General features: G+C 36.3%; 1 protein-coding gene across 2 annotated transcripts; it reads right to left on the bottom strand.

Moving 5' to 3' along the window:
• Nucleotides 1–23518, bottom strand: rcl1 (RNA terminal phosphate cyclase-like 1). 2 transcript variants are annotated; one of them, XM_088629405.1, is made up of 9 exons: nucleotides 23344–23518; nucleotides 22217–22288; nucleotides 20968–21143; nucleotides 20174–20248; nucleotides 18521–18645; nucleotides 17638–17763; nucleotides 17061–17217; nucleotides 4028–4131; nucleotides 1–212 (listed from the first exon to the last, which is right to left on the bottom strand). In XM_088629405.1, exons 1-9 carry the CDS (start codon nucleotides 23489–23491, stop codon nucleotides 62–64), a joined length of 1134 nt encoding a protein of 377 aa, XP_088485531.1. In that variant the 5' UTR covers nucleotides 23492–23518; the 3' UTR covers nucleotides 1–61. The 2 variants fall into 2 exon arrangements, with proteins under 2 accessions (XP_088485531.1, XP_088485532.1); XM_088629406.1 differs by lacking the exon at nucleotides 4028–4131.
• Between the last annotated feature and the right edge of the window lie 3618 nt (nucleotides 23519–27136).

Here is a 27136-nt window from a genome sequence, read left to right as displayed (position 1 = left end):
TAAATTGATGGAGGTAAATTCACTTTTTATTTTGTGAAAAAAGACAGTCTTACAAAAATCTTTATTTCAGAGGTTTGCTGAGGTTTGAATATCCAGCTCCCACACATGTCATGAGCACCTTCTCCCCACCTTTCTGTTCTTCTTCCTGCTTTTGGGTTTCAATTTTGAACATAATTTGAAAGAAGTCTCTTATATGACGCAGAAACTCTATCCTGAAAAGAAGAACAGCAAAGCAATGAGTGTAAGAGTGATATGCAGTTCTGTATTCTCAAAAAATATAGCCGATTTGACAATTTACTACAGTATATAAAATAATGCATATACTTTCAGCCTTTATGAATGTACTACTGGATGAAGGCCCTTCTCTCTTTGGTTATTCAAGTATACATGCATAACTACTTGTATTTCTAGGTAAAAGAACAGTTTCTTTATAATAACACTCCAGACTGCACATGCTTTATGAATCACCACTTTACATCCATGGCTTTTTGAGCAGCTGTCAGGTGGTGAACTTGAGACAGTGTGCAGAAATAGCCTAACCACTGAGAACAAAGGAATTACTATTTCTGCGACATACCAATGTTTAGTCATGTTAAATTTCTCATCAACCAAAAGCACCTTGTATACTCTTATACCCCCTGGTGGTCAGCGGTAATATAAAATATTCAAAACAAACTGTTCAGTTACTGAGAATAAAAAGAATTGTAATAAATATTTTTTTACCAACTGAAATAATGACCGTAGGAAAACTTCTCATTGTTGTTCTGTGAAAAAGTACAAAGTCTATATAACAAATTCTGGCCTGGAATGTAGTCTTGAGCTCAGAAAATGCTTTTTCAATATCTCAGTTGCCAACACCATATACATTTTAAAAAGTGGAGTTAACTGTCCACACAACATATTAATATTGTGAATAGGGGACACAGACCCAACACACTGATCTCTGACAGTCAGCCTACTTTGAGGCCTCTAAATAAAAGAATATATCCATATCACCCCTTGTAAGTAGCACATACTGTCCAAGGGTATACTTTACACTATGTTTTCACAGGCAAAAACTAACAGAAAAATTAAACTTGAATATATTAAAACTATGTGGATGTCAACTTTCATAACGACATTTTACATATAAGATGTTTGCAGGAAAATTTGAACATTTCAAAATTTTCACACAGTAGGTCTAGCATCACAGGTATTCTTCTATTTCCAACCAATTATAACCTTAGAAACAAGTAGCTTTACCTTTTATTCAAACAGTTCAACAAGGTAATTATGATATGGAATGAAAACCTCATGCACTGGTATTGTGTATTGCCTACCGCTGGTATATGCAATGAACAGCAGAGTTCTGTTGTGTTCTAAGAACAGTTTGAGTTCTAAGTGTTCCTGAGTTACTGAAGGCTCCATATACTTTGATATTAAGCACCTGATTGAAGCAACCTTGTCCTATTCTTGTAGAAACTACTATAGCATTAATAAATTAATAAAAGTAGAATTTTAAATTAAGACTTGTAATAAAAAAGTAGAACTAGCATTTACTATTTGAGCTGGTGCTGTGATAAATAGTGGCTTCCTGACCTTTGATGCAGTGCCCAGGTAAGTCACTCTAAACTGGCATAAGCAGTAACCCAGGGAGTAACATGCCAGGACACACTGTACACAACAGCTCAAAGGTTGCAGTGTTGCATGAGCAGACTTGTGAACAAAAGGAAACGAAAAAGAAAATAAAATCCTAACCTTGTATTTAACTCAACCAAGAAAAGTTTTAAGCATTGTATTTCCTCCTTTATATAAATCTAAGAACCACTAAAGTTAGTATCTTCACATTTCTGAAAGCAAGAGTTTACACTTACTTCATGACAAGGTTAAAGGAAAATAAAAAAATAGTTTTGTTCCAGGGTAAAATACTGCATTTACCTTTGGAAGCATAATGCACAATTCTCTCCTGTTGTATTTTTTGACATTTTGACAATATCCTGTTGACATTTTCTATATGTCATCTTACTTATTAAGGTGTTCTGGGCAAAGAGTAAACAGTGATATGTACTCGCTGAAATATTTTATGCAGCTCAGTGAATGGCTACACTAAAACTAGTCCCTAAGAATGACCTCACATTCCTCAACATATTGCTGAACAGCACTAAGTGAAACAAACATATCACATTTCATTCATTTCAGTAGGCAGATCAATATTAAATAGGTAATAGATTTCCATGCACACTAAAGCTTCAGAAAAAAATCCCAGAATAGTTCTGCTGACAATGGCTGAGCAGGATCTTTGTGATGGCACTGCCAATCTTCAGTTATCATAGTACTGTACTTTTGAAGTACACAGCACCGGTACCATGATAACTGAAAATGGACAGTTCACTTCTTTCAGATTCTCAATTGTGGAATCTCCATTTCTGTTCAGTACTTCTTACCCGAAAGTAGCCTGTCAGGACAAAACTGAAGACCCTCTCTCACAGCTCTATCCAAAAACAACTACTATGGCAGACACATCTTTAAAACATTTGTTATAAAATGGCAAATGTGCATTAAAAAGATCTAAGTGGGTTTTTCAATGGCTTTAATAAAGACACAGTGATTGACTTCTACAAGACTAGCAACTACTAGTTCATTTCACTGAGCAACTGTGACTGGGCCCTTTTGGGCAGGGACACAAAAATGGCATACGTGTCTAATCTGGTGACATTTCAGAATGTAAGCAGGGCTAAGGCTAAGTTCAGTGATAGGGTTGGAAGACCACTGAGGAAATGTACATTCAGTAAGAGTGAAACAGTACAGCAGTAAGATAATACGCTATCCCAGAATTGGCCAAACATGGTAACAGGGGAAACTGCACTAAAGGAGATGTTATCATTTGTATGACATTAAAACAAGGCTCTTTTGACTACATGGCAATTGAAGATTCTATGGTTATGCCTGGAAGACTAGGGATATTAACAACAGTGTCCTGGCAAAAGTTTGCTTTGGGCTTGATCTAGCTAGCCCACATTTCCTCTTTATCAAACCGAAGTTTTTTCTCTTCCTCATCTGCTGTGTAGAGGACCTTATTATAAACTGCAATATAATTGTGGTGGATGAACTCCAATATGTAAAACTATTTGTGATCATTTGAAATGATTTCCATTTGTTTCACGTTTATGTTTAAAATTAAGCACTGTATTTGCATTGGAAATAATTGAAAGGGGGGTGATCTAACATCAGATGGTTTGATGTTGAGATGAGAGACTAGGGAGGAAAGATGATTGCCTCCCTGGCCTGTGTCCCCTTTGTCTCCAAAAGAGGGAAGGCTGTTGTCCTATCCAAGGTAGCATCCCCAATATTTTGTGGAAATAGGTGCTGTAGGTGGGTGGGCAATAAAATCCCTTATTAAACCTGGTGTGTTCAAACTGGAAAAGGTTGGGAAAAAACAATAAAAAACAATGGAAGGTGTTGAAAATAAAGTTTTTGAACTTAAATACTTTTGTTATAAATATAACAAAACTTTATACCAATATACATTTTATAATATTTTTCTATTTGTTGCACAACTCTTACGTGCATGCATTCCTTTTCAAAGATTTGCGACAACTGTGTACTTTGCAGCTAGAGAGATAAGCATAAAGACAGCCGAGTTACAGTAAATCGCTCCAAATCTACACTAAAGACTAATTAAGCAATTATCTGTGTGGAGCTTGCATGGTCTCCTCACATTTGTGTGGGTTTCCTCCGGGTACTCTGGTTCCTCCCACTGTTCTAAGACATAATGGTTGGTAAATTGGCTTCTGGGAAAATTTGCCCAAGGTGTGAGTGTGTCCGTGTCTGTGAGTTAGCAACGTGATAAACTGGCATCCCATCTAGGGTGTATCCTGCCCTGCTGCTATTGCTTGACAGGATAGGCTCCAGCTCCCCCACAATCCTGTATTAAATAAAGCAGTCAGAAAATGCATGGGATGGATTTACTGTTCATGGATTTTTTTCCTTCAAAAAATGAACCCTGCTTGGTATTGCTATGGTTTTATAGAAAAAAACAACAACTCACGTGTATGGAGAGAGAGGTCCTAGCAAAGCTTTAGAAACATCTTGCTGTCCTAAAGTCATGTACAGCAACACCAGACTCTGATTGATTGAATCCACACATCCTCCCTGAAAACAATAGCATGAAGTTAAAAATCAATTTAAGATTTTGCACATTTTTGTATCTTGACAAACATTCAATTGTATAACATATGATTGAAATTTCTTCCAATTACAACAGGATCAAATTTTAGGAAATGAGCAACAAACTACCACAGACATTAAACTATCATGTTCTCCTAAAATAAGAACATGAAAGGTTTGGAAAAAAGCTTTTCTTAGCAAAATAACTGTCATTATGAAAAAAGCGGCCTCTGCTTTTTGTTGTTCCTCATGGATGATATAACTAGATCCCTGCATATGTTTGTTAGTTTGTTACCAAAAAAACAATTACAATACTGAAAACTGAAATGTTACTTACAACAGCCTACCACAGTACTAAGGCAGTTACTCAGGAGAGGAAACATCCAACGAAGTCCTGTGGGAGTTATTACCTCTAGACATAGTTAAATTCTTCCCACCTTCTACAGATCACCAGTATTTAAAAGTGGATGCTGAGGGGATTCACTGGGCTTTTGAGTTGAAAATTTCTATAACGACAGTTTCTACTGCACACTTGACATAAAAAATGAAACATGAAACCTCCTGAGCTCCATTATAACTTGCAGAAAACATCCCAAAGTTTCTCTAACATAACGGTCAACATAACGTAAAAAAAGTCCCTAAAAGAAAAACCAGCCAGGACAGCTAAGAAATGAATCAGATCTTCTAACATGACAGCTCAAGGTGAATTTTCATAAAAAGCTTATGTTTAGCTACAAAGCAATATTCTATTTGATATTGAGAATAATTGTAATGTTGATGGTACTGAACGTCTGTAAATATGTGCTTGCATAAAGAAATTATTTGTAACCTAACACAAGCAGATGATGTGCATGCAGCATAGTGAAACAACTAAGGCAGTTCAAATATGTATTCCTACAAAACATTTCTTCCTGGGTACTCTGCTTTGCTGCTGCCACTACAATTAAAAATAGAATGACAAATTCACTGTTACTAAAACGATGTACTGCATAAGTTACAACTATAGTAATATCAACACTGTCACCTCATTTATGACTCAGGGACTATAACTTAAGTTTTATTGTAGGAATGTTGCTGATGATCAACACCAATTTTTACCAATTCAATAACTGAAATGACAGTTCTGAAATTCACAGTTTGTCTACAGATAAACATGATTTGTACCAGCAGCATGAAATGCAATTCATGTAGGTGCATCTTAGCACACAGCTTTGAGGATAACAGGATGTCAAAAATATTCTAACTACAAACCATTACAGAATAAAAAGCCTAGTATAAACTTTTTTAACAAGCTTTAAGTCTTAATAGTTCCACGATGTACATTTTGTCAAACAAATTCAGGTTCGTCTAAAGTGTACTTTCCATACGAAATTCAGGGAAGACCGTTATACAGTACAAACATATCAGCAAGTTACAGCATAGACTTTAAAAGCATTTAGACAGTGAAAAAATGAAAAAGCAAACAACTGATTTAAATATCAATATTCATTCTAATTTAACAGCATTCAGGAGTATTATATTGGTAATTCTGGCAGGATGTTGTATTGGTTTAATTTTTAGACTGTTTTACATTGCATGATCCTGGATTACATAAAGGCTTATCTAAACTGGAGTAATGATTACATGATAAAACATCTCTTTCAAGTCAGTGCCCGTTATAAAACTGCATCTAAAAATTACATACAAATGTCAAGAAAATCTGCACCAGTGCCGTTTAAGTTCAACAGAATCAATCCTAATAAAATTAGTTTTTCTTTAATCAACAGTTTAATCAGTTTTATATGTGAATCCTATATCATTTCAAAGACTTTGGCACTAACCATTTATTGTCCCATTTACAACTCTGTACTGATTTATGCATATTTCTAAATCATTTACAAATGAGAGAAATTAGTCAACCTTTAAAATTCAGAATTTTCTTACATGCTACTATGTGCTTCTAATGTATTTCAGGAGGCACCAGAACCATGAGTGAATGTTTATAGAGATTACATTAGGCAGCTGGACATTAAAGAAAGTGTAAAGGTGTCTGAAAGAGGAGGTCTACAATCAACAGTTTTATAAACTATTTTAATGAATTCACAGATTAGGGTAATAGGACCATTAGGCATTCCAAACCTGCTTTTTGTGTATCTTTAGATATTTGTTTTCTCGTTGAAAAAATTACTGTAAAAGATTCTTTTTTAAAGATATGAATACATTAAAAACACAAATTGGGTGAATACAGTATCAATTATTGAAAACAAAATAATTCATTTTTCCTTTTGGGTATATTTTTTCTTGGATGAAAATGTATTCTATTCTAATAGACCACACAGTGCAGGATACAAAATGTTTTATTGGAACAAACATTATATAAACATACATAGAAATATCCAGCCAGCAGCCATATCACTCTGCAACTCACAACTAGCAGCCCACTGAAGCTAAGCAGGTGTGAGCCTGGTCAGTATCTGGATGGGAAAAGTCCTGGGAAAAAACTAAGGTTGCTCCTGCAAGAGGTGTTAGTGGGGCCAGCTGGGGGCACTTGCCCTGCAGTCTATGTGGGTCCTAATGCCCCAGTATAGTGAAAGGGACACTATACTGTAAGAAGGCGGCGTCCTTCAGATGAGACAAAAACCGAGGTCCTGACTCTCTGTGGTCATTAAAAATCCCAGGGCGTTTCTCAAAAAGAGTAGGGGTGTAACCCCGGCGTCTTGCCCAAAATTCCCATTAGCCTTTACCAATCATGGCCTCCTAATAATCCCCATCTATGAATTGGTTTAATTACTCTGCTCTCCTCTCCACTGATAGCTGATGTGTGGCGAGCGTTCTGGTGCACTAATGATTTATGTCTTATTATACCAATGCAATTACACACACAAGCAATATAAACATTCATACATTTTATTTCTGATATTGCAATAACCAGAATAATGGATGATGTGCCTTAAATATGAAAATTTAGGATCATTTCCCATTTTAATTGCAGTCTCTCTGTAATATGAGCTGGTCATGTGCTTCCCAAATACATTAGTACAGAAATATCCAATAAATTTCTGCCTTTTCATTTTATGATTAAGGACGTTAGTAATTAGAATTAATAATAATAAAAATGTAAGTTTTATTATAATATATTTCTACATTGTACTAGTCAACTCAACCCTACCACCATACAGGGAAAAAAATGTTAAGAGCATATTTTGAATAGTTATTTCATTATTAAAGTTAAAATATACAAAATGAATCTAAATTCACAAAATCACCTGAACATGCATCAAAAAAGTGTGAGATGTTTTCTTCTATGGCCGCTCCAAAACTGAAGTTACAAAGTAGATTTCACGATGGCCAACAGGAGGAACAAATAATCACAAACTTTTATTCACATCACAAAAACAGAAACAATAATTGGTTTGAATTAAAAAGTTACTTAGGTATGAAATTCTAACAGATTTCTCCCAATTATGAGCAAAACCAAACAGTATTTACTCTTTTTTTAGATTTCTGAAAAAGTGCTTAATGGGCACATTTACCCTATTTTTTTGACTGGCCAAAGAAGCACCACATTACTTGTGAAAAGGACCAGACCTTCTCTGAAACAGAAGGAACTTGATAACACCTAACACAGAAGTGAAAACATGGGCATCATTTTATTTCTGTTTAAGAAAAGATCCTAATGACAACTAGCAAAAAATATGGCTCAAATACAACACAAACTATAGGGTTCGAAGTATAACAGTGAAAGACTGAAGAAATGGGCATTATTCTAAGAATACAGATTTATTATTATTAAGCAATCCTGTAACTGTGTTATAAAACTTACAGTTGTCATAAAATTCAGTACATTAATTATTCAACATATTTCAGGACGTTTTACTTACTTAAGACTAAGTGTAGCCCTAAATTGATATTAAAGGTACTAGTACTTAAAAAAGCATGAATTCAGATCCTGCCGCCAGCTTGAGCTACATTGGTGGGCTAACCAAAGATTTTAAGTAACTATAAACAATTAAGGTCTTCAGGCTATAAAGTAGTTTAGAATTTTCATAAGCACCATAACACACTAGCAGTGGACGATGTTGTGGATTTAAGCTATGCTACTATCATAACTGTGAGTAAAAACAAGTCCCTACTAGAAAAAGAGTGATTTACGAGAAAAGGTTCTCTCACATTACCCTCTCTCGCAAGTTCTCCCGATATTCTTCGTCAGGAGTGCAAATTATATCCGAAGACGTCACTCGTAAGAACCACACACTGTGATCCATGGGCTGCATTCGGCTTGATTTGATTTACAGAGTAAAACTACAATGGTCATGCTCAATAACACCGCTACCAAATTGTCCACAGTAGAATTCTGTGCTTTTTCTAAGTATAAGAAGAACATAAAAAACTGCGTGGCTGCCATTTTTTTTACATGTTTTGAGGTTATTACAGTATCAACTAATGAAATAGTTTTAGCTATTCAATTAGATACAATGTAATAAAATGCCATATATAACATACAGTACTGCATAAGAACTTGAGAGAGGAAGAGCAAAGGTGAAAATAATATAATGAGCACAACACCATACATATGATTCTTTTCAAGAGGTTAAAACAAAAAGAATAGATACTGTTATGAATATAATCTTTCCATCCTACGAGCAAGGGGCTCATTTCAACATTTATTGCAATTTTATAAAGGCATCTTTAGTACTTACACTCTGACTTTGTGGACTCCACAGACTCATCTTTGTAGATCCTGTTTACTAGTTTCTATTTGTTGCTGCTACTGATTAACCACAAATCAAACTCCAAAATGGGTATACTAACAAAGGGATGGCATTGCTGGTATCCCATTTTAATAATTAACAATTCCTGGCTTGTTTTCTTTTTCATTCCTCACCTTCAAACCAAGGAGAAATGTTGGTCACCACTGCTGGTATACAGAGCACAAAATAATATTCAGCATTCAAAAGAAACATTTGTTGTTGTTTTTTTCCTAAAGCTAATAAGATTCACATGGTTTTTCAAAGAATGACGCTCTGGGATAAGTACAGTACGAACAGGGGGAGCCTGTGGCTAATTACGTCTAAATCTTCTGAGGAAAATATAATTTTGGCCACAAATCAAAGGGAGAAATATTGTAGCCCTACTTATTTCTCCAAGTAGAGTAGTTTCTATACAACACACCTAAGACCCAAGAATTACAGGATTCTGTAATTAAGCAGAAGAACTAGAAAACTGCTGTTAGCAATTTCTCCGTCTTATAGACTATCCTACTCAGATTTGAGAAGCTGGTATTGATGGGAATAATTCAGTGGAAAAGTGGATAGCTGCTTTACATTGTGCTGATGGATCTCTTATCTCAAGAATGATCAATGCCCTGTAATTGTGGCAGGGGAAACTGGTATATAGAGACAATCTTTCAGATGAAATACTAAAACTATGTCTATTCCTGGTTCTGGTAATTAAAGATCATAATGCTCTACTTCAGTAGTTCTAAAACTTCTTGGACCAAGTACCACCCCTGATCAAACCAAAGCATCCAACTACTACCTACAAGTCATCTTCTTATAGGAACCCCAGAAAATCTCAATGACCAACATGAGTTCACATGCGCACACACACTCACATACACATACAATAAATATTATAATAAACTTTATTTGATATAGCGCTTTTAAAGGTGGCTTCTCAAAGTGCTTTACAGAATGACAAAAGGAACAACAACAACAACGATTAAAAATAAGCAATAAAAAGCACCATTTCAGTGAGAGGGGTGAGCCTGTTTAGTCAAGCAAAGCAGATGCAAATTCATTGGTCGAGCCTTGATACAATTCACAACAGAGTCTAACAGATTTTAAAAAGTCAGGCATTTTCTTGACGGCCAAGGCCTCGCGATGGATGCTGCAGTTCATATCTGGAGCAACCTCTCTAATACGTGCAACTACACAGCTGTTTCAGCTTGTCATCGCTCTAGTACTGTCTGTACAAACTCCGATGCATTTTATCCAGTCAATGCCATTCTCTTCGATAAATTCATTTAGAAGCTGAAATATGTGCTCTCCTGTAGTTCCTGTTGGTAGCGGCTTACAGAACAGAAAGTCCTCAAACTCCTATCAAACGTAAACGTGCAAATTGGCCAAATCAACTACATTTATAGACTCTTACTTTTGACATCATCCACCATATCAATAATTCTATGAGTGACTGTCTTTTGGAGGGGGCAGCAGGTCGAGCTGTTCAGCAGCTTTTTCTCCACACATGTAGTGTGGGGCTTACCTGCTTTAGCAATCCGCAAGCTTGCATTTTTCCCCGTTTCCATTTCAGGAGTTTGTCGCAGGAGTTAAAAGAAGTTATTTCATGCGCATGGGAGCGAAACACAGAGACGCTCTGTGTATTTTTCTCAAATTAACCTAGAACAGTTCTTAAATGTTTTTCTGTTATCTATCACGTTTTCCTGTGCTCACAAGATTGCCAGCATTCGTAGTACGCATTTCTGTGCTTACAAGCATTGTTCCAAAATCACGCACATTCTACCATCTCCCTATTTGCTGGGGATAACTTTTTTTAAATACAATTGGTCACTTGTGTTTGTAGCATGCATTCTTATAGAATGGTTTAGAACTACATTGTAGCTCTTGTGTCCACTCAAGTATTAGCATGCGCTGTATCATAGTACGTAGGCTGCATATACGACACAAACTAATTTTATTAAAATAGAAAATATGAAAACTTGTCCCAATTTTTCAGTGCACACAACAAAGTTCCGGGGTCATATGGCGTACTGCCTGGTGGCACTCCATGTACCACAACTGGTACGCGTACCACAGTTTGAGAACCACTGCTCTACTTAAATCAGTAGGGATATTGAACTACAATCCAGAATTTCTCTTCACATACATACTCAATTTCTAACTTCTCCAAATAATTGACAACCATTTTATGAGCAAAGAAAGCACAATATATATTGCTCCACAAGATTAGCTTTGATAAGTAAAAAGAAAAAAACACCTCATATATAAATAGATTGCATCATCACAAGGAACAATGTCTGGTTATCTTATGTGACTGAGTACTGCAAAACTTGCTCTTAAATGTTTACAAGTATCACCAGTCTCCTCACAACATTTCAAAGTCTGGTCAACTGTAAATATCAAGTAAACTTAATCAAGCATGGACCAGAACACTACAAAATCCTTTTCAATGGCGTGCTATACTGATATGCTATTATTAGATATCTCTGTGCTGTACAAGAAAGAAAATCAAATTATATTAATGTGTCATCTGTAATACACACTGCACACTCTGCAATCACAATTAAGCAGGTAAAAAATGTCATTTGATGACAAACACCAAGTTAAGGTTAAGGGTTAAAGTCCTTTACTAGCAAACAGGATAACAGGGTCAGAGATTCCAGTGTCTGTAAAAATTAGCAAGCTGAGATTTCTCCTCCATGGAAATAGTGCTAGTTCACTATGCTACACCAAGCTTCACTATCGCAGGCATCCATTTTTTCCATCTGTGTGGACTGGAGAAACTTTAATAAAGATCCCCAGCTAATATATCCAGAGAACTAACTACTGCTTACTTTTCCCTATACACTGAGTTACAGAGCTCAGGTTAATAAATGTATCACCCTGCCTATTATATAAATTAAGACGCGCATAAGGGCTATAAGATTTCAATTTGTGGAAACTGCTTGCCAACCATGAAAGAACTTTGTAACAGAAAAATAAATCTGGAGAACTGTCTTAGAAGTCTTTCTCACTCCCCCCATCCCCATCAAGCACCTCTTCTCTGTACTGAACCTAAATACTGAAAAAGCAAGTACGAGTAATAGATCTAAACTTATTACCAAAACCTTGGGTCTGGTCACAAGAGATGCATTATAATTTCTGGTAATTCCCTACAGTTTAAACTGTAAGTAGTGCTTACATTTGTGAAACCACTAGAAATTTATAAATGGGATCCAACTGACTTTTTCAATACTTTTGTCAAGAACCTAAATAATCTTGTGATTTCATCATGCATGTCTAACACGTTTTTCACAAACTCCTTACCCAACTATATGTGAAATAATTAGAACATGAAATGGCAGAAAGTTCATTGCTTTCATTCAAAATAGTGGACTAAGTCATGATCTGTTACTTACCTCACTGAAGTCTGTTTGTACAACATAGAATTCACAACCCACACTTTATACAAAATCCAAAAGTCCATGGTGCACAGGATACAGTTTTTCCTTTTAATCCCCCCCATTTCTTTTTTACCTGTTTCTTAAAGGTAAAGCACAAAATTGGTTCAAACTAAGTCTGTGCTGTGGTGCTTTATTTTGGTTTACTGCTTAAAGCCTGCAATACAAACCTTAAACTACTGTTTTTCAACACTGAACTGCATTTCCACTAACAGGTTTATTAGCTATTATACATATGAACACTTGCACAATCTGTTATTTGCTTTTTTGCATTCATCATTTAGGAAGATATGTAGAATTTAGTTTTCACTTTGACATTACAGTCTTTTGTGTATATCAACAGCAAAAAAAATCCCACATTATGATTCCATATTGTAACAATAAAATGTGAAAAAGTCCAAGGGCTGATAAGGAACCCTTACTGCATACCCATACATCTCTCTTCCATTTATTGCTAATTTTGTCTTTTCCAGGCTTTATTATAGTGATGTAGTGCTTGCTGGTGAACTCAAACATGCAGTTATGTTTAAAATTCAGCTGCACAGATTTTATCCAAAACCAGAATTGAAGAGCACATGACCACTGTTTTAACTTTCTTGCCCTGACAGGGTTTCAGAAAACAATTCAACATACAATTCAATAATTTTTAAAGGCTTGAATATTTTGGATCCTAACTACATCTGTAAACTACTAACCTACTATACACATGACTTGGGAGTCTTTAGATTCTAGACATCTTTTAGTTCCCAAAACAAGGCTCCAAATACTGTGACACTGTGCTTTCTGTTCTGTTGTTCCAAGACTGTGGAACGATCTCCCAGATTTTATCAGATCTAGCAAATAAATGAGCACTTTCAAACCTTAAAATGTATTTCCATATTAAGCTATTAATTTTTTTAATGTAAAATTTCATTTTGTGTATACTTGTCTTTGGTTTACTGTACAATTCTTGGAGATGTACGTCGAAAAGCACTGTATAAAATAATGATTATAAATTGACTGCATTTTTCAGGTTTGGGCACGGGCTTCCATTTTTATCCAAAGCCAGTCTGCCAAAAACTCCATAAAGTGAGATTATTATACTTGGGATTCAATGCAGAAGCCTCTCAACACACCAGAAAATGCATTGATTAACTTTTTTGTTGTGTCCAAAATTCAACACACTGGCAGATTCGAAGCTATGGTGTATACACATGTAATGGCTGTGATGACTCAACACCTTATCAAGTGACTTCACATCATGATAGTGTTTTCTACTTTTTTGTCCACTACATTTCCTTAAGAGTAATTTTGCACTCGACTTCATGTTGTAATAGAAATATTGGTCAGGTGATTCATATTTTTTCAAATATTTAACATATAAATGCATATAAAACATATTCATTGCTTCAATAATTTGGTTTATAACTTCATAAATCCACATTTATAACATCTTAAGAATATACAATTTCCAATACCTACAGGCAGGGCTACATAGCCTGTACTGTAAAAGTTATTTAAATAGAAAAAACAAAATCGCTAGAGTTGGTTAAAATTCAAACTAAATGTTATTGGATTTTGAGTTGACATTAAAAAAAACTCTCTGAAGACTAAACTGTAGATCAGAGAAAACGGTTGTCATGGACAAACTGTTCAACACACATTCTCTAGCTTTTTTGTTTTTAACGGGTCAAAAAAACAGACTCTGATTGCCTGTTTCAAAAGTCACCATATACGCACATGACATTATCACATGTTATTCCCTACACGCCAGCTTAATTTAACAATAAACAACAGCAGCAGCAAAGAGCGAGCAAGTATGGTACATAACCACAAATCACTGGCTTGTAACCAAGAGCAGCGAACACAAAAAGACATACAGGACCTGCAAACTGAACATTGGTGCTCAAGCCAACAAATCAATTTTCATGGACAAGGATGTTACTGATGGAGCATGTACAGTGCCTTGCAAAAGTATTCACACCCATAAAACTATGTCAAATTTGAATTAATACAATGATTAATACACTTCAAAAGAATAGTTTTTGATCAAAACTTGAATGCCCAAAATGAACTGTATGGGGCTAGAATAAGTTAACAATTAAGGAAATAATAAGAATTAGGTGTTAAAATTAGGCAGATCTCTGCGGGGTTGAGTTTATTAAGGCCCCAACTATGTAAAGATCACGGTGAATTTGGTTTACTACGTACCAAGTAGGTGTATGGAAACCACTTATGTCATAATCTAAGAAAATGTCAGAGGACGTCAGAAAATGAAGCTCATCTGTTCAGAAATGGTTATAATGATGACTGACATTCTACAAACAGAGAGCGCTCATGACCTCAAATTATTCTACCCAAAAGTGGTCTTACCAAAATCTCTCCAAGAACAAACCAGAAATTAATCAAGGAAGCTATAAAGAGTCACAGAATAACATTAATGGAGCTGTAACCCTTGGTTAATGCAATTGTTCACAACGAAAATTACTGAACAAGAATGGTGCTCATGGAAGCATAGCAAGGAGAACAACACTGCTCTCAAAAAAAGAACATTGCTGCCTGTCTGAAATTTGCAAAATAGCAAGACGATGACCCACAAGACTTCTTAAACGTTCTCTGGAAAGACGAGTCAAAGTTAGAACTCTGTGACCTCAAACAGAAACATTTTCCATCAATTCATTTTAGGACCACTTCCAATTCAGGGTCGCGGGGGATACGGAGCCTATCTCAGAAACAAAGGGCACAAGGCAGCGTACATCCGGATAGAATGCCAGTCCATCGGAGGGCAGACACAGCCACACATTCACAGCAAGGGTCTATTTTCTAAAAGCCAATTAACTTACCATATTTTTTAACTGTAGGAGAAAACCCATAAGAACACAGGGAGAACATACAAATTCCACAAAGATAGCACCCCAGGTCCAGAATTGAAACTGGGGCCTCAGTGCCAAGAGGCAGCCATGTTAATCACTGTGCCACCATTCTTTGTCATACGTGGATATAAAATTTGTATCGCTGAGGATAAATAAATGTTGAAAGATCATCATGTTTAGGTCATTTGTTTCATCAAGTTGACTATCATTAGGACATAGATTAAAAATCTTATAACAGGTTTAAAAAATGTGAAATATGTAAAAAGCCTAAGGGGTTCAGAAACTTTGTCATAGAACTATACATACTCCTCCCTATAAACTCAATATCTATTAGGTTAATTTCAGTCTCTGAAATTGCAATACAAGCCTGCTTCTCAGAGAGTTCGTGCCCTAATGTGGTTCCAGTTGGTGCTTCCAGGTGGGTCTGTCACATGGATTAAAATTATTTTTCATTGCAAGAAACTCCTGAATCTCGCTTATCTTTAATCTACTTGTCATGATTAGGCAAAACACGGACACCCATGTTTTATACCTCTATGATGTTTAGTTTCATAGAACAGTTGTCAAAATTACTCATTTTTAAAAATAAATTCTATATGGCAGCCAAACTACACGACCTGCCAAAACACTTTCAATTTGATGACAGGACCGAAGATGGTGGTGCGCACGGACGCAGCAGCTAATCTGGGTGTGGTAAAAACGGTGATAAATGTAGTTCCCATGTTAAATATCCCCTCTAGTCGTAATTTACCAAGAGTCTACGATCATCTGAACCAATTTCTTAATTATTCAACTGGATTTCACAGGAATTGGAAAATACTAGCTTAAAAATCTAAACAACAGCAATTTTGTTGACCTTTAATAAAAATGCCATAACTTCAAATGTATTCTCCAGCATTGTGAATCCTGTTCCATTAAAAAAAGTGCAATGAGCAAAACAGTAGCAATTAATTGTAAAACCAAGTAGCAAACAAAGTTTAAATTTTAATTTTAACAAAAGTTGCAGCCTCAAGCCTGCCCTGCAAACCTGCTCTTCCCCTTTTTTCAGGAGGCTTGATATTCAGTTTCTCCTGTACCCAAGGCTCCCTTTTTCTTCTGACCCACGGACTGTGCGGCAGTTTTCTACGTCAAGCCTGCAGTCCTCTCTGCACAGCAGTTGTCAGCCTGAAGCCTACCCTGCAAACCTATTTGGTCCCCATTGGCTCCCAATCTCCCACCGGCGGACTGTGTTTAGCAGCAGTCTCAGTGGCATCAGGCCAGCGCCGTGCTGTGAGCACCAGCGTCAGCTCCTTGCCTGATCTCTGCATCACCCAACCCAGAAGCTTCAGATTCAAGCACACACTCCATTCCACACTTATTCCGTTCACTTGTCACCATGTCGACCCTCGAGCTTGTTCTAGAACGTGTTCAGTAAACTCAAAGGAAGGTCCTATCTTGATATGATAAAATAATCTAGTCTTCAACAGAGTGGACTGACTATAAGGGGACATAAATCTACAAGGACATTTAAATCTTTTTACTTCAGTGAAACGAACAATAGGACACAATCAAAATAAGGAAAAGTGCATTAAAAACTAAAAGGGGGAAGAAATTCTTTTCACAAACTATTGAAGGAATACCAGCCACCCTGGTATGACATTAGCTACTAAGAATCAAATGAGCTAAAGGGGAAAATTGGTGTTCGCTTTTGCAAGCTTTGCTTTTATGTAAGAAAAGCAAATAATCATTACTTTTAAATATGCTTTATATTTCATTATCCAACTGACTCCCTACAAACTTAAAACAGCCTAAAACAGGCAGAAATGCAAAACATAAAAGCTAATCATCCACTGATTTTGCTTTGTTACTTGTTTTTGTGCTTCAGAGATCTTGGAATTGAAACAGTATGGCATCACATTACTCACTCTGTATATTTCTTCCAAAAGTAGCTTGGCACAGGTCTTTCCTAGTTCTTCTGGGAGAACTGGATCTCCCTGTCCCTGTGGATTGGAAGCCATTTCAGCACTGAGAAAGGTTCCATTTGTGGTCTCTGCTACCAAAGAGAGGCCAAAGCCCGGAGATCTGAAAAGAAGCAAAACATCTAGGTTGAACAGAAAAAATGTTTTCTATGTGAAACAGCTTTATCAATGACCTAAAATATTATATTATACTGCCACTTGCAGCAGGATTACTGAACAAAATTGAGGTCCACAGATGCACTGGGCTATTAATCAATGCAGAGAAAAGTGTGCGGTCTACTGGCACATACACAGGTATTTCAAATTGGCAAACATCCTGAAAATACACACCCTTTGGCCAAACCTGTTAATCTAAAAACCTGTAAAAAGTTAAGCAAAGCAATAGCAATTCATGCTACATTTCAAATAGCTGTGTATTAGGGCAGAAAGAATTCCAGAAGATCAATAACCATACAGTGAAAGGCTACCCGAATTGCTCATCATACAAACAAAAGTTATGAAAAACAACATTAAACTCACGCACTTCCCAGAACTGGCCCCCTTCATGTGGTCTGTGTAAATGTAAATGTCCGGTATAAACTTGTTTAAGATGCTTCTGGCTGAATCCACAATTCTGTTTGCAATCTGTGGAGAAACTCTAACTGAGTATCTAATCATTCTGTTAAGGAAAAACTTTAACATTTAATAAAAACTACTGAAATACATCAAACTTTTCTACAATGCACCTGATAGTAAACAAGGAAAGTGTAATCAAGGGCAAGTCCAATGTTATAATAAATCCTAAAGAACACTATGAAAGAAGAAGCCCAGGAAAAAAAAATACAGAATTCTAAAGACCAAGCTTTGTGAAGATGTGAAAAACCAGGACTGAAAAATATCCATCCTGGAATGTATATAGATTTTCTATTACTTTGCACAAAGTAAGATACCACAGAAATGTTATTGGAGAGAAAAAACATTGCATTGTGGTTGCTGCGTAGTGATATTGTAATTACAAGTGCGACATAGAAAAGTTTAAGACTTCCCTACTATCTTTGTTTGATAAAGTGAGATATTACAGAATTTCAGAAAAAAAATTCTTCCTATTTAGGGTTTGCGAGCTCTATCAGCCCAACCCAATCCCATGATCTCTGCTTCCTTTATATTTATCAACCTATGGAAACAAGTTTCCAAAATATGGCTTTATGCCTCGGCAGCCAACTCTTTTGTTATACTGCTATACTAAGATACAGCTGAAGGACTGTATTGCAAATGGAAGATTAACAGCTCTTCATGCATATTATAATCTTTTGTTGAAGATCATCCATGAGCATTAGCAATTAAAACACATAGTAATAAACAACCATGAATGTGGGCTCCTAGTCTGATGCAATATAAGTAGATGCAGCTGAAACAGGAAAGGATACGCCATTCCTCGAATTCGCTTGATTTTGCCGGGGTCAGTCAGCTGCACTGGTTTAATACACCTGCGAACGGGGCACGTGAAAAGCACTTCTCCGCCACCCCCTGGAGGCATCCCTCTTTTCACGATCTACACAGGCAAGGAAATGTCCATTAGCAACATGTTAAGCTTTGTAGTGTTTAGGGGAGTTTGGCGCAATGCTATCTGGGAAACATTCTGGTATTACGCAGTTTAGAGGTTTTACTAATTGTACAAAAGGGCCAAACAGCCCTCAGTAGCCTGAAAACTTCTACAAGAAGAAAATCTGTAGTTGTTTTCTATTATAATTTTATAAAGGGCTTTTGAAGGTACTGATAATGTGATTGTAAATGTACTATGGTAATGTTTAAAAAAAAACAATGGTCCAATTCTATCTTCATCTGTTAACCTTAACATGAGGCTGTGACATCAAAGACATACATCACACAGACATTAAAAATAAATATCTGATGAGAGAAATTTAATCATTTCAACACATTTGCTTTTTAAATGCTTCCATATCACTCTGCAACTCACAACAGGCAACCCACTGAAGCTAAGCAGGTGTGGGCCTGGTCAGTACCTGGATGAGAGACCTCCTGGGAAAAAACTAAGGTTGCTGCTGGAAGAGGTGTTAGTGGGGTCAGCATAGGGCGCTCACCATGCGGTCCATGTGGGTCCTAATGCCCACGTGTAGTGACAGGGAGACTATACTGTAAACAGTATAGTCTCCCTATCCGTCCTTCGGATGAGAAGTAAAACCCAGGTCCTGACTCTCTGTGGTCATTAAAAATCCCAGGGTGTTTCTCAAAAAGAGTAGGGGTGTAACCCCGGCGTAGTGGCCAAATTTGGTATTGGCCCTTCCCAATCATGGCCTCCAAATAATCTCCATCTATGAATTGGCTTCATTACTCTGCTCTCCTCCCCAATGATAGCTGATGTGTGGTGAGTGTTATGGTGCACTATGGCTGCCGTTGCATCATCCAGGTGGATGCTGCACATTGGTGGTGGTGGAGGGGAGTCCTCATTACCTGTAAAGCGCTTTGAGTGGAGTGTCCAGAAAAGCGCTATATAAGTGTAAGCAATACACTTAGTATTTATTAAGCAATTAGTATAATTATTATTATTAAATGGAAAATTTGAAAATAACCAAATGCAAAGCAAAGGCAAACATCTGGGAACACTACAGGCTTTATGCATAAGTTGAATTACTCAGCAAAAAAGTAAAAAATGCATAATGTTGTGGAAATGTGAAACGTTATGCAGCCACATTATCAAAGTCCATAACCTGACATCTTTCAGGAAACAACTGGAAAGCCCCTTGGATCAATTAGATACTAACTAACAAATAGAGTAGAGAGGTTGTTACCTTTCTTATCTTCACCACTTCAACTTTTCATGAGAACATAGGCTCAATGCTAGGCATCAGATGTCCCTAAATAATTTCTCTAAATTTTGCACTATTCAACAAGTGTAAACAGGAAACGTGAATTGTTGTTTACCAAAACCAAGTATGCTGTGATAAAGGCAATCTTTTTTTCAGGATTCAATGTAATTCTGACTATAAAATTATTGGTAAGCACAAACATACAATAACATTTAAAAGGCTTAACTATACAAGTAGGCGAATAAAAATTACCTTCAGCTCAAGGCCTTCCCCATCAAGACCAAACTTCTTCATCAGGGGAACTGCAGTGGCCTTGAGGGTGTCAACCTTCAAGTAAGGAGACAATGATGGATTATTAAATGTCTTTGACATGCTTTTCAGCGACAGATCTTAAAATCCCTGACAAAATGAGTTAACTAACGTATAATGCATAAAGGTGAACTAGAAAAGGGCTCTCTGGGCACACTGACATAATAAACTTCCACATACCTCACATTGAATATTGTGTCATTTTGGATTGCCACACCACAAAAAGGATATTATAGACAGAGTCCAAAGAAAAGAAATCATAATGATTCTGACTGTCTCAGGATTGTCACATACAGATATGTTAAGGCACTAAATTGCTTCAGTCTACAAGAATGGACATTGAGATGAAAGTACATTATGTCAAACCATAATACTTCTTTGGACATTGAAAGAAAATTAAGAGATGCGACTTCAACTAGAAATGTTTTGTTGTTCTCAAGGCTCTTTGGGGGGTATTTTAAGGTAAGAGATTGGGCAAATCCTCAGTTAAACATGGCTATCTAACAACCTGCATTTCCATTAACAGTGCCAGAATAACCCTGACAGCACACATCTCAGAGGCTAAACCTTCCTTCCTAAATCAGTACTGTCATCTCTGAATTAGTGCTCCAAAATCTAGGCTTAAAGACATGGAAAAGAAACCAGTAAATCTGCATTAACAAAGTTCAAATAATACAATAATCTTTGATAAAATAAGACAGAATAACTGCAAGTAGTAAAGCAAACAGAAGGCTTACAGATGGGTCCTTCTGGTCATTAGTGACACCTCTCAGCACAGCCCTGATTGGGTTCTTCATGAAAGGAGCCAGTGCAAGCAGAGCCTCCAGGTAGTAGCCAATGGAGCGCTGGGGATTACAGTCATGCTCTACAGTCCCTCCATATAGCAGCCCTGGCTGATAGAACAGAGCAGTACCTGAAGCAGGAGGACACATGCAAATACAGACAAAAGCATGGATTATTACACTTCAAAATAAACAACTCAATTAAATCTAAGGCTAAAACAAGATTCAAGAGTAATACTTCTTGAAATCATAGCATAACTGACTTGATACTAGATTTGAACAGCAATTTGAACGGTGCACCTCAAAGTGCTTTGAGCCACACAGCCCAGGCTGACATGAAAGCTGCAATGCCAGAAGCTCACTTTCGTCATGAGGAGAACTGAGTGCTCCTGAGAGACCTAGATAACTGTAGCAGACACTTTGCAAATTTGCACAGGAATTCTGACCAGCATGTAAGAACGGTCACACAGAATATTGCAATTGGCTTTTTACCCAGAAGCATAAAGTCTGATCCTTCAAAAAAGTAATTTTGTGATCTCAGCAGCTGAAAACATTTCCAGAAAAAAGAAAGACAGCATGGATAGTTCTAAACACTAGTAACTATTTCTGGCCACTACAATTCTCAGATTGTTTTCTGTATTAACTGATAGTTAAAATAGAATAGTATTTTCTCCTTCATCAGTAGTGGAATACGAAGGCCCGTTTCTTTTGAGTTCTAATTATTTTCCAGTCTGAGGCAATCTTTCCATTGAGGGCTGCCATGGATCATGTAACTATAGCTCTGTCTGAATCTGTCTGCCTGCTGGCTAAAGCCGTAGCTGATGCTATGACACACCCATTCTGGAAAAACAGCACATCACTCACTGTAGAAACTCCTATTCCCAACACACCCTTCCTGTCTGATCATAAAGTTATAAGATATTTTTGACTTATGAATTTCCATGTCGTGATACAGCAAACCACAGCATTGCTGACACTTTTCCCTTTAATGCATTTCAGTTAATCCTTAACTTTCAGAAACAATTCACTATCTGTCATTAATCATTTAAAAATTTAATCATTAAATCACACTATATTTTAAAGTTAGTTAAAATCTATCTCATATGCAGATTACTCAAGATTTATAGTCAAAAGTTATTACAGCACAGAAGTGATAAAATACTACAGAAAAACATTTTCAAATGTTCTGATTTAAAGAAATAACCTGTTTGATTGATTTCTATCCTAGTGCCATTGGTGATCTTGTCCATCAGCCTAATGAAGCTGGCTTCAAAATCTAGAAAACAAAAATTATTATAAGTAGAAATACATACCATCAAAAAGCAACGTTTGTCGCAGGCACATAATAGTTTTATAATACTGATATTAGAAATAACCCGAGGGCACATGACTTGTCCTTCAATACTTGATACGACATATGACACAAGATCTTTGATCTAGCATATCTTTTTTCATGTCTTCATAAAGTCCAATACAAGATATAATACCAATAACGTGAGTGCACATGATTTTTTAAAATATATGATCTTAAGACATTTCTGTCACAGTCATTTCTGAACAGCCTAAGAGAAAACGTCACACATCTGCCAACAAAAATTATCTTCAAATTCTTTGGAATAAGACGTAAAATAAGTTGTGCACTGACACCACATATTTCAGACTGTATTTCAAAAAGGCAAACAAAGTTCGGTTAGCTCTTTTAGCTTTTGTTAAAGATAATTGAAACTAAAATACTAGAGGAATAGAAAAACGGACGGACATAACAACCATAATAATACATAATTGTCATTAAAACAAAGCATGTTTTTTTAAAATTTCCCACAAGTAGCACATGGACTGTTCCAGAATTCTTTGCCCAAAAAGCCACACAACCACGTTTTGAGAAACCGAACCGATTTAATTTCGTTTTCTCCACCTTGACTGACTACAAATGTAAATTGCTCGACGTATAACTTCTAAAGAGAAACACATTTATATTTTGGAACTCTTACAACATTCTACATTTAAATTCAAAATGTAAATCAAATGTATATTTAAAGTGGATTATCTTAACCCGTATACCATTCTTGCAAAGGGGAGCAGAATTAAACATGCGCCACTCATCATACACTCATACACGTAGTAATAATTACGCTGCGAAACATTAAAAAAAATTAAAGCACAATGGCAAAATCAATATTAGTTTTGTCTCTGTTGCAGCGAATGTACACATTCACACATTAACGGTAAAATACAAAAAAACGAAATTATTAGATACTGCGTACTACTTTTTAGCAAGACATTCAACAATTATTTTTCAAGATAACTTTTTGCTTTGTTTAAGAAACACACCTCGGAGTCCGGGGTTATCATCTTTATACCGAATGTTTCGTATTTTGACCCGTTTTCCACTGAGCGTTGATAAAACTAGCCTCTGTCTTAAGAAATTACATCCCTCATAAGTGAGACACTGACTCGCCATGTTGTTATTGCTACACATCCATCTGTGTCCACGTGTTTGGGAAGGGAAATCGATCGCAATATATGAGGTCAAAGGTCACATAACTACAGAGAATCGGCTGGGACAAACAATGCGAATACGACCACCCGTTTAAATCGTTTATGAGCTCAAACACGTATGTCGAGTTTGAGTAGTATTTGAGAGTAAGATAGTAAGACACGATTGGATTTTATTTCATGTTCTGTGACTCATTATAGTAAAAGATAATGAGGTAATTGTAAATGGCATTTTATGACTATTCTATACATCTTAGTTTAAAAATAATAATTTAAGAATTGTTTTACCAAAAATGTAATTCTTAAGACCTCTACAGTGTGGTTTCAAAATGTCGATTTTACCTGTTTTTCTCACTTTGTGTATCTATGTCAACGTATATATAATAGGAAACATGATAATCATAAGATTATTATTCTTATTTAAAAACCCCAAATTTAATGCACTGTATATAAAGACACTTTCACAATAATCTATAAGGATCTCTTTCAGAGGACCAATCTTAATTTATCTTGTGGGGTTTACTTGTGTCTTTCTACAAAGATTTCTAGGAATTCCAGTGGGTTTTTGTCTTAATGAAAAAAAGTTACATACAGATGTTTCCACTGTGCAAAGCAATATGTCAGCATTCAAGGAAGTTGTTTTCCTCACAAATAAAAATAATAAGAAAATCAGAAGGAATTATATGTTTTCATTTTAGAAAGCACCTTTTGTATTACACTACAAATGTACATTTCTAGTAAGTGTAAAAGTCTTGTTTCTTAATGCATTGGCATACTTTTTATTTGGGAAATAGGGCAACATTTGTGAAGGCATGCTTGACACCACTTTCCTGATCTGTGCCTTTCTATTACTTTGTGGTCGATTTGTTTCAATAACTCCTTTATCTTCATGGTTGATCACTATATCATATTGTATTACTATCTCAGTTGTGGCTAGCAAATCAATATCTATCTAACGGAACATGTAGATACTCTCAAGACCTGTTAAACTACTTCTATTACAGACAGACGGGTCCATTACACTAATGTGTAACTTTCAAGCTCAGGAACCAAACCAAGATTAGAAAACTTTCATATTTATTCAAATATAATGCTCAAAACTACTCCTAAATGTATTAACATCATTAGAACCACTGTAGAAATGAAATGTCTAATTAAAATATTTCAAAATTGAATTAACAATATCGTGTTTGGTAGCTTTGAAGTGAAGTGATACATTTCCACATTAATCTTAGGGTTCTACTAATGTTGCATTTACATTTTTACTAGGATTAAAAATTTGTATGAGTTTGAATCCAGGCTGAAGTTTGAGATAGAGATTGCAGTAGGATTAAACACAGGCAGAAGTTAACAAAAATATCTAGTATAACTTTCAAGATACAACTAAAACTCACATCCTACAGTTTGTAAATAAGCCATCTGAAATGCAGACTTAACCCTTAACCGTTTAATGCCAATTTTTATGGGTTTTCCAAATCTAAGCCTAAATAGGGTTCCTAACCCTAGTTTTTGAAATATGTTTAGAATAGTTTCAGTAAGAAACCAAGATATGCATAAAGACAAACCAAAGTCTTAAAGTCGTCACAATATAGCTTTCATAGCACTCTTACTTTTATATATATTCCACAAAACAAATGAATTTTCAAGTGTGTTATACCTGAAGAACTCTTTTCTTTTCAGCATGGAATAAACCTTTACCTGCTCCTGAATAACTTGCTACAGGTATGTTGTTTTATTAGTTGAAGCCAACAGTGCAGTCTTTTTCTGTTTGCTTGAAAGAGGCCCAACACGTATGTGAATGTGTTGCTTCTTAATATTCTTGATATGCTTTATTCCATAAATTATGATGATAAATTCTGCTTGCTCCATTACTTTAGTCATTCTCATCTGCTTAAAAACAGATGTGCATTAATCACATTATGTACTGCTTGAAAAGTGTTTTATTGAAATTTGTAAAACAGCGCAAGTTTAAACTCTTTGTGCTAGCATGATTTAAGAAATAATTTTATGGATTGAATTAACAGATGAAGCATGATAAAAAATATTACATTTTTTCTCAATTACTTGAACACAGGTCTTGAAACATTGTTCACATTTTCAAAAAAGTTAACACAATTTTCAAAACTATCATGTTGCAAAACAGTTAATAATTTATGATTGTTTTCACTCAAAATCCCAGTCTGAAACACATTTTTGCAGAGCAGTGAATACAAATCTCTGCTCTAGACACAAAAATCAATTATGGGAGTCTCTTCAAACTAAAGACAATTTTTCACAGGAGAAGAAAATGGTCCCAAAAGTGTTGATTTACATCTTGTGTGTGCAAAAAGTATTGTTCAATCAATAATACATCATATTATATATGCAGAAGGTTTTCTTTAGTAGCTAGGGGACAGGGAAAGCACAAATACTGCACAGAAAATTGAGATTCATGCTACAACAGTATACCATGTAATTAACCACAACCTGGCAATGAGGTGCAGTCAACCCTAAATAGGTTTCCATATATCCCATTAGCTCAAGATCATGCAGCTTTATCAAGAAAAAAGTTAGTGATGGTTAACCGAAAGTGAGATACAAATTAGATACAATTATAATTAATGTAATTGTATATAATTATAATATAAAATCTGATTATATTGAATTTACATTCAATAACCTTTTTTACCAACAGGCGAGTGTCACGAGCACGGACTGAAATCCATGTCAGATCTTGTAAAAGACCCTATGCGATGCGGTAAGAGGTGGAGAAAACAGGAGGCGTGGTAAAAGGGAACATACAGGGGTTTAATAGTGCACAAAATAATAGTGACAATCCGTGAGACAGTGTACGGGGAAGACAAAACGGCATCCAAATCAAAACAGGTCCAAGGGCAGGTCAAAGCACAGTCCGAGAGTCCATCAACAAGGAATCCATCCTGGGACGCGACAAAGTTAAAATCCCCGGTAGGGGGGAGCACACGGACAAACAAAACACGGAGGTCCAAGGGTGACGGGGCGAGATCCTCCAGACCCCGGGCTCAGGAAGCAGGAGATGTCGGGGATGAGACCTATGCCCTCAGGAGACGGACGTAGGGTTTCCTGGTGCTAGGCGGGCCTCGCGACATCTTACCCTAATGATGAGCCCCGAGGACTGGAGGAGCTGGTCTTTAAGTAATAACGCTAAAAGGGTACACCTGGGGAGCTTAATCACAAGGACAATAATGGGAGCAGTGGAGCGCCTTCTAGGGAGGGATGTCGGGCGTGACAGCGAGTGGAGTTGCCATGGGCACCAGAATGGGACCCAGCTATGCCAATATTTTTGTCGGCTGGGTAGAAGAACGCTTCTTCGCTTCCTACACTGGCTATGTCCCTGACCTCTACAAGCGATACATTGATGACTATGTTGGTGCCGCCACATGCTCCAACGACCAGATTGAGTGCTTATACAGTTAAAATATCTTCCACTACTCTTCCTACATTTCTAGACATCAAATTCTCCATCAACTATCCCCGACTCTCCACTTCGGTTTATTACAAACCCATGGATTCACACAGCTATCTCCTGTATAGCTCATTTCACCCCAAACACACTAAAAAACTCTCTCCATTTTTCACAGTTCCTTCGGCTATGACGATTATGCAGCAA

This window comes from Lepisosteus platostomus, chromosome 4 (genome assembly GCF_059453375.1).
Source record: "Lepisosteus platostomus isolate fLepPlt1 chromosome 4, fLepPlt1.hap1, whole genome shotgun sequence".
NCBI lineage: Eukaryota > Metazoa > Chordata > Actinopteri > Semionotiformes > Lepisosteidae > Lepisosteus > Lepisosteus platostomus.
Note: the sequence above shows the minus strand (reverse complement) of the source record. Positions and strands in the feature narration are given on the sequence as shown.

What these genes read in the sequence shown, in the direction of transcription:
- rcl1 (XM_088629405.1), bottom strand. Translation starts at nt 23,491, where the DNA reads ATGTGTAGCAATAACAACATGGCGAGTCAGTGTCTCACTTATGAGGGA. An exon ending in GGGAAGGCCTTGAGCTGAAG is followed by an intron (nt 18,646 to 20,173) that starts GTAATTTTTATT and finishes TTGCCTGTGTAG; the next exon opens with ATCGTGAAAAGAGGGATGCC. An exon ending in TTTTGGAAGAAATATACAGA is followed by an intron (nt 4,132 to 17,060) that starts GTGAGTAATGTG and finishes TATTGTTTTCAG; the next exon opens with GGAGGATGTGTGGATTCAAT.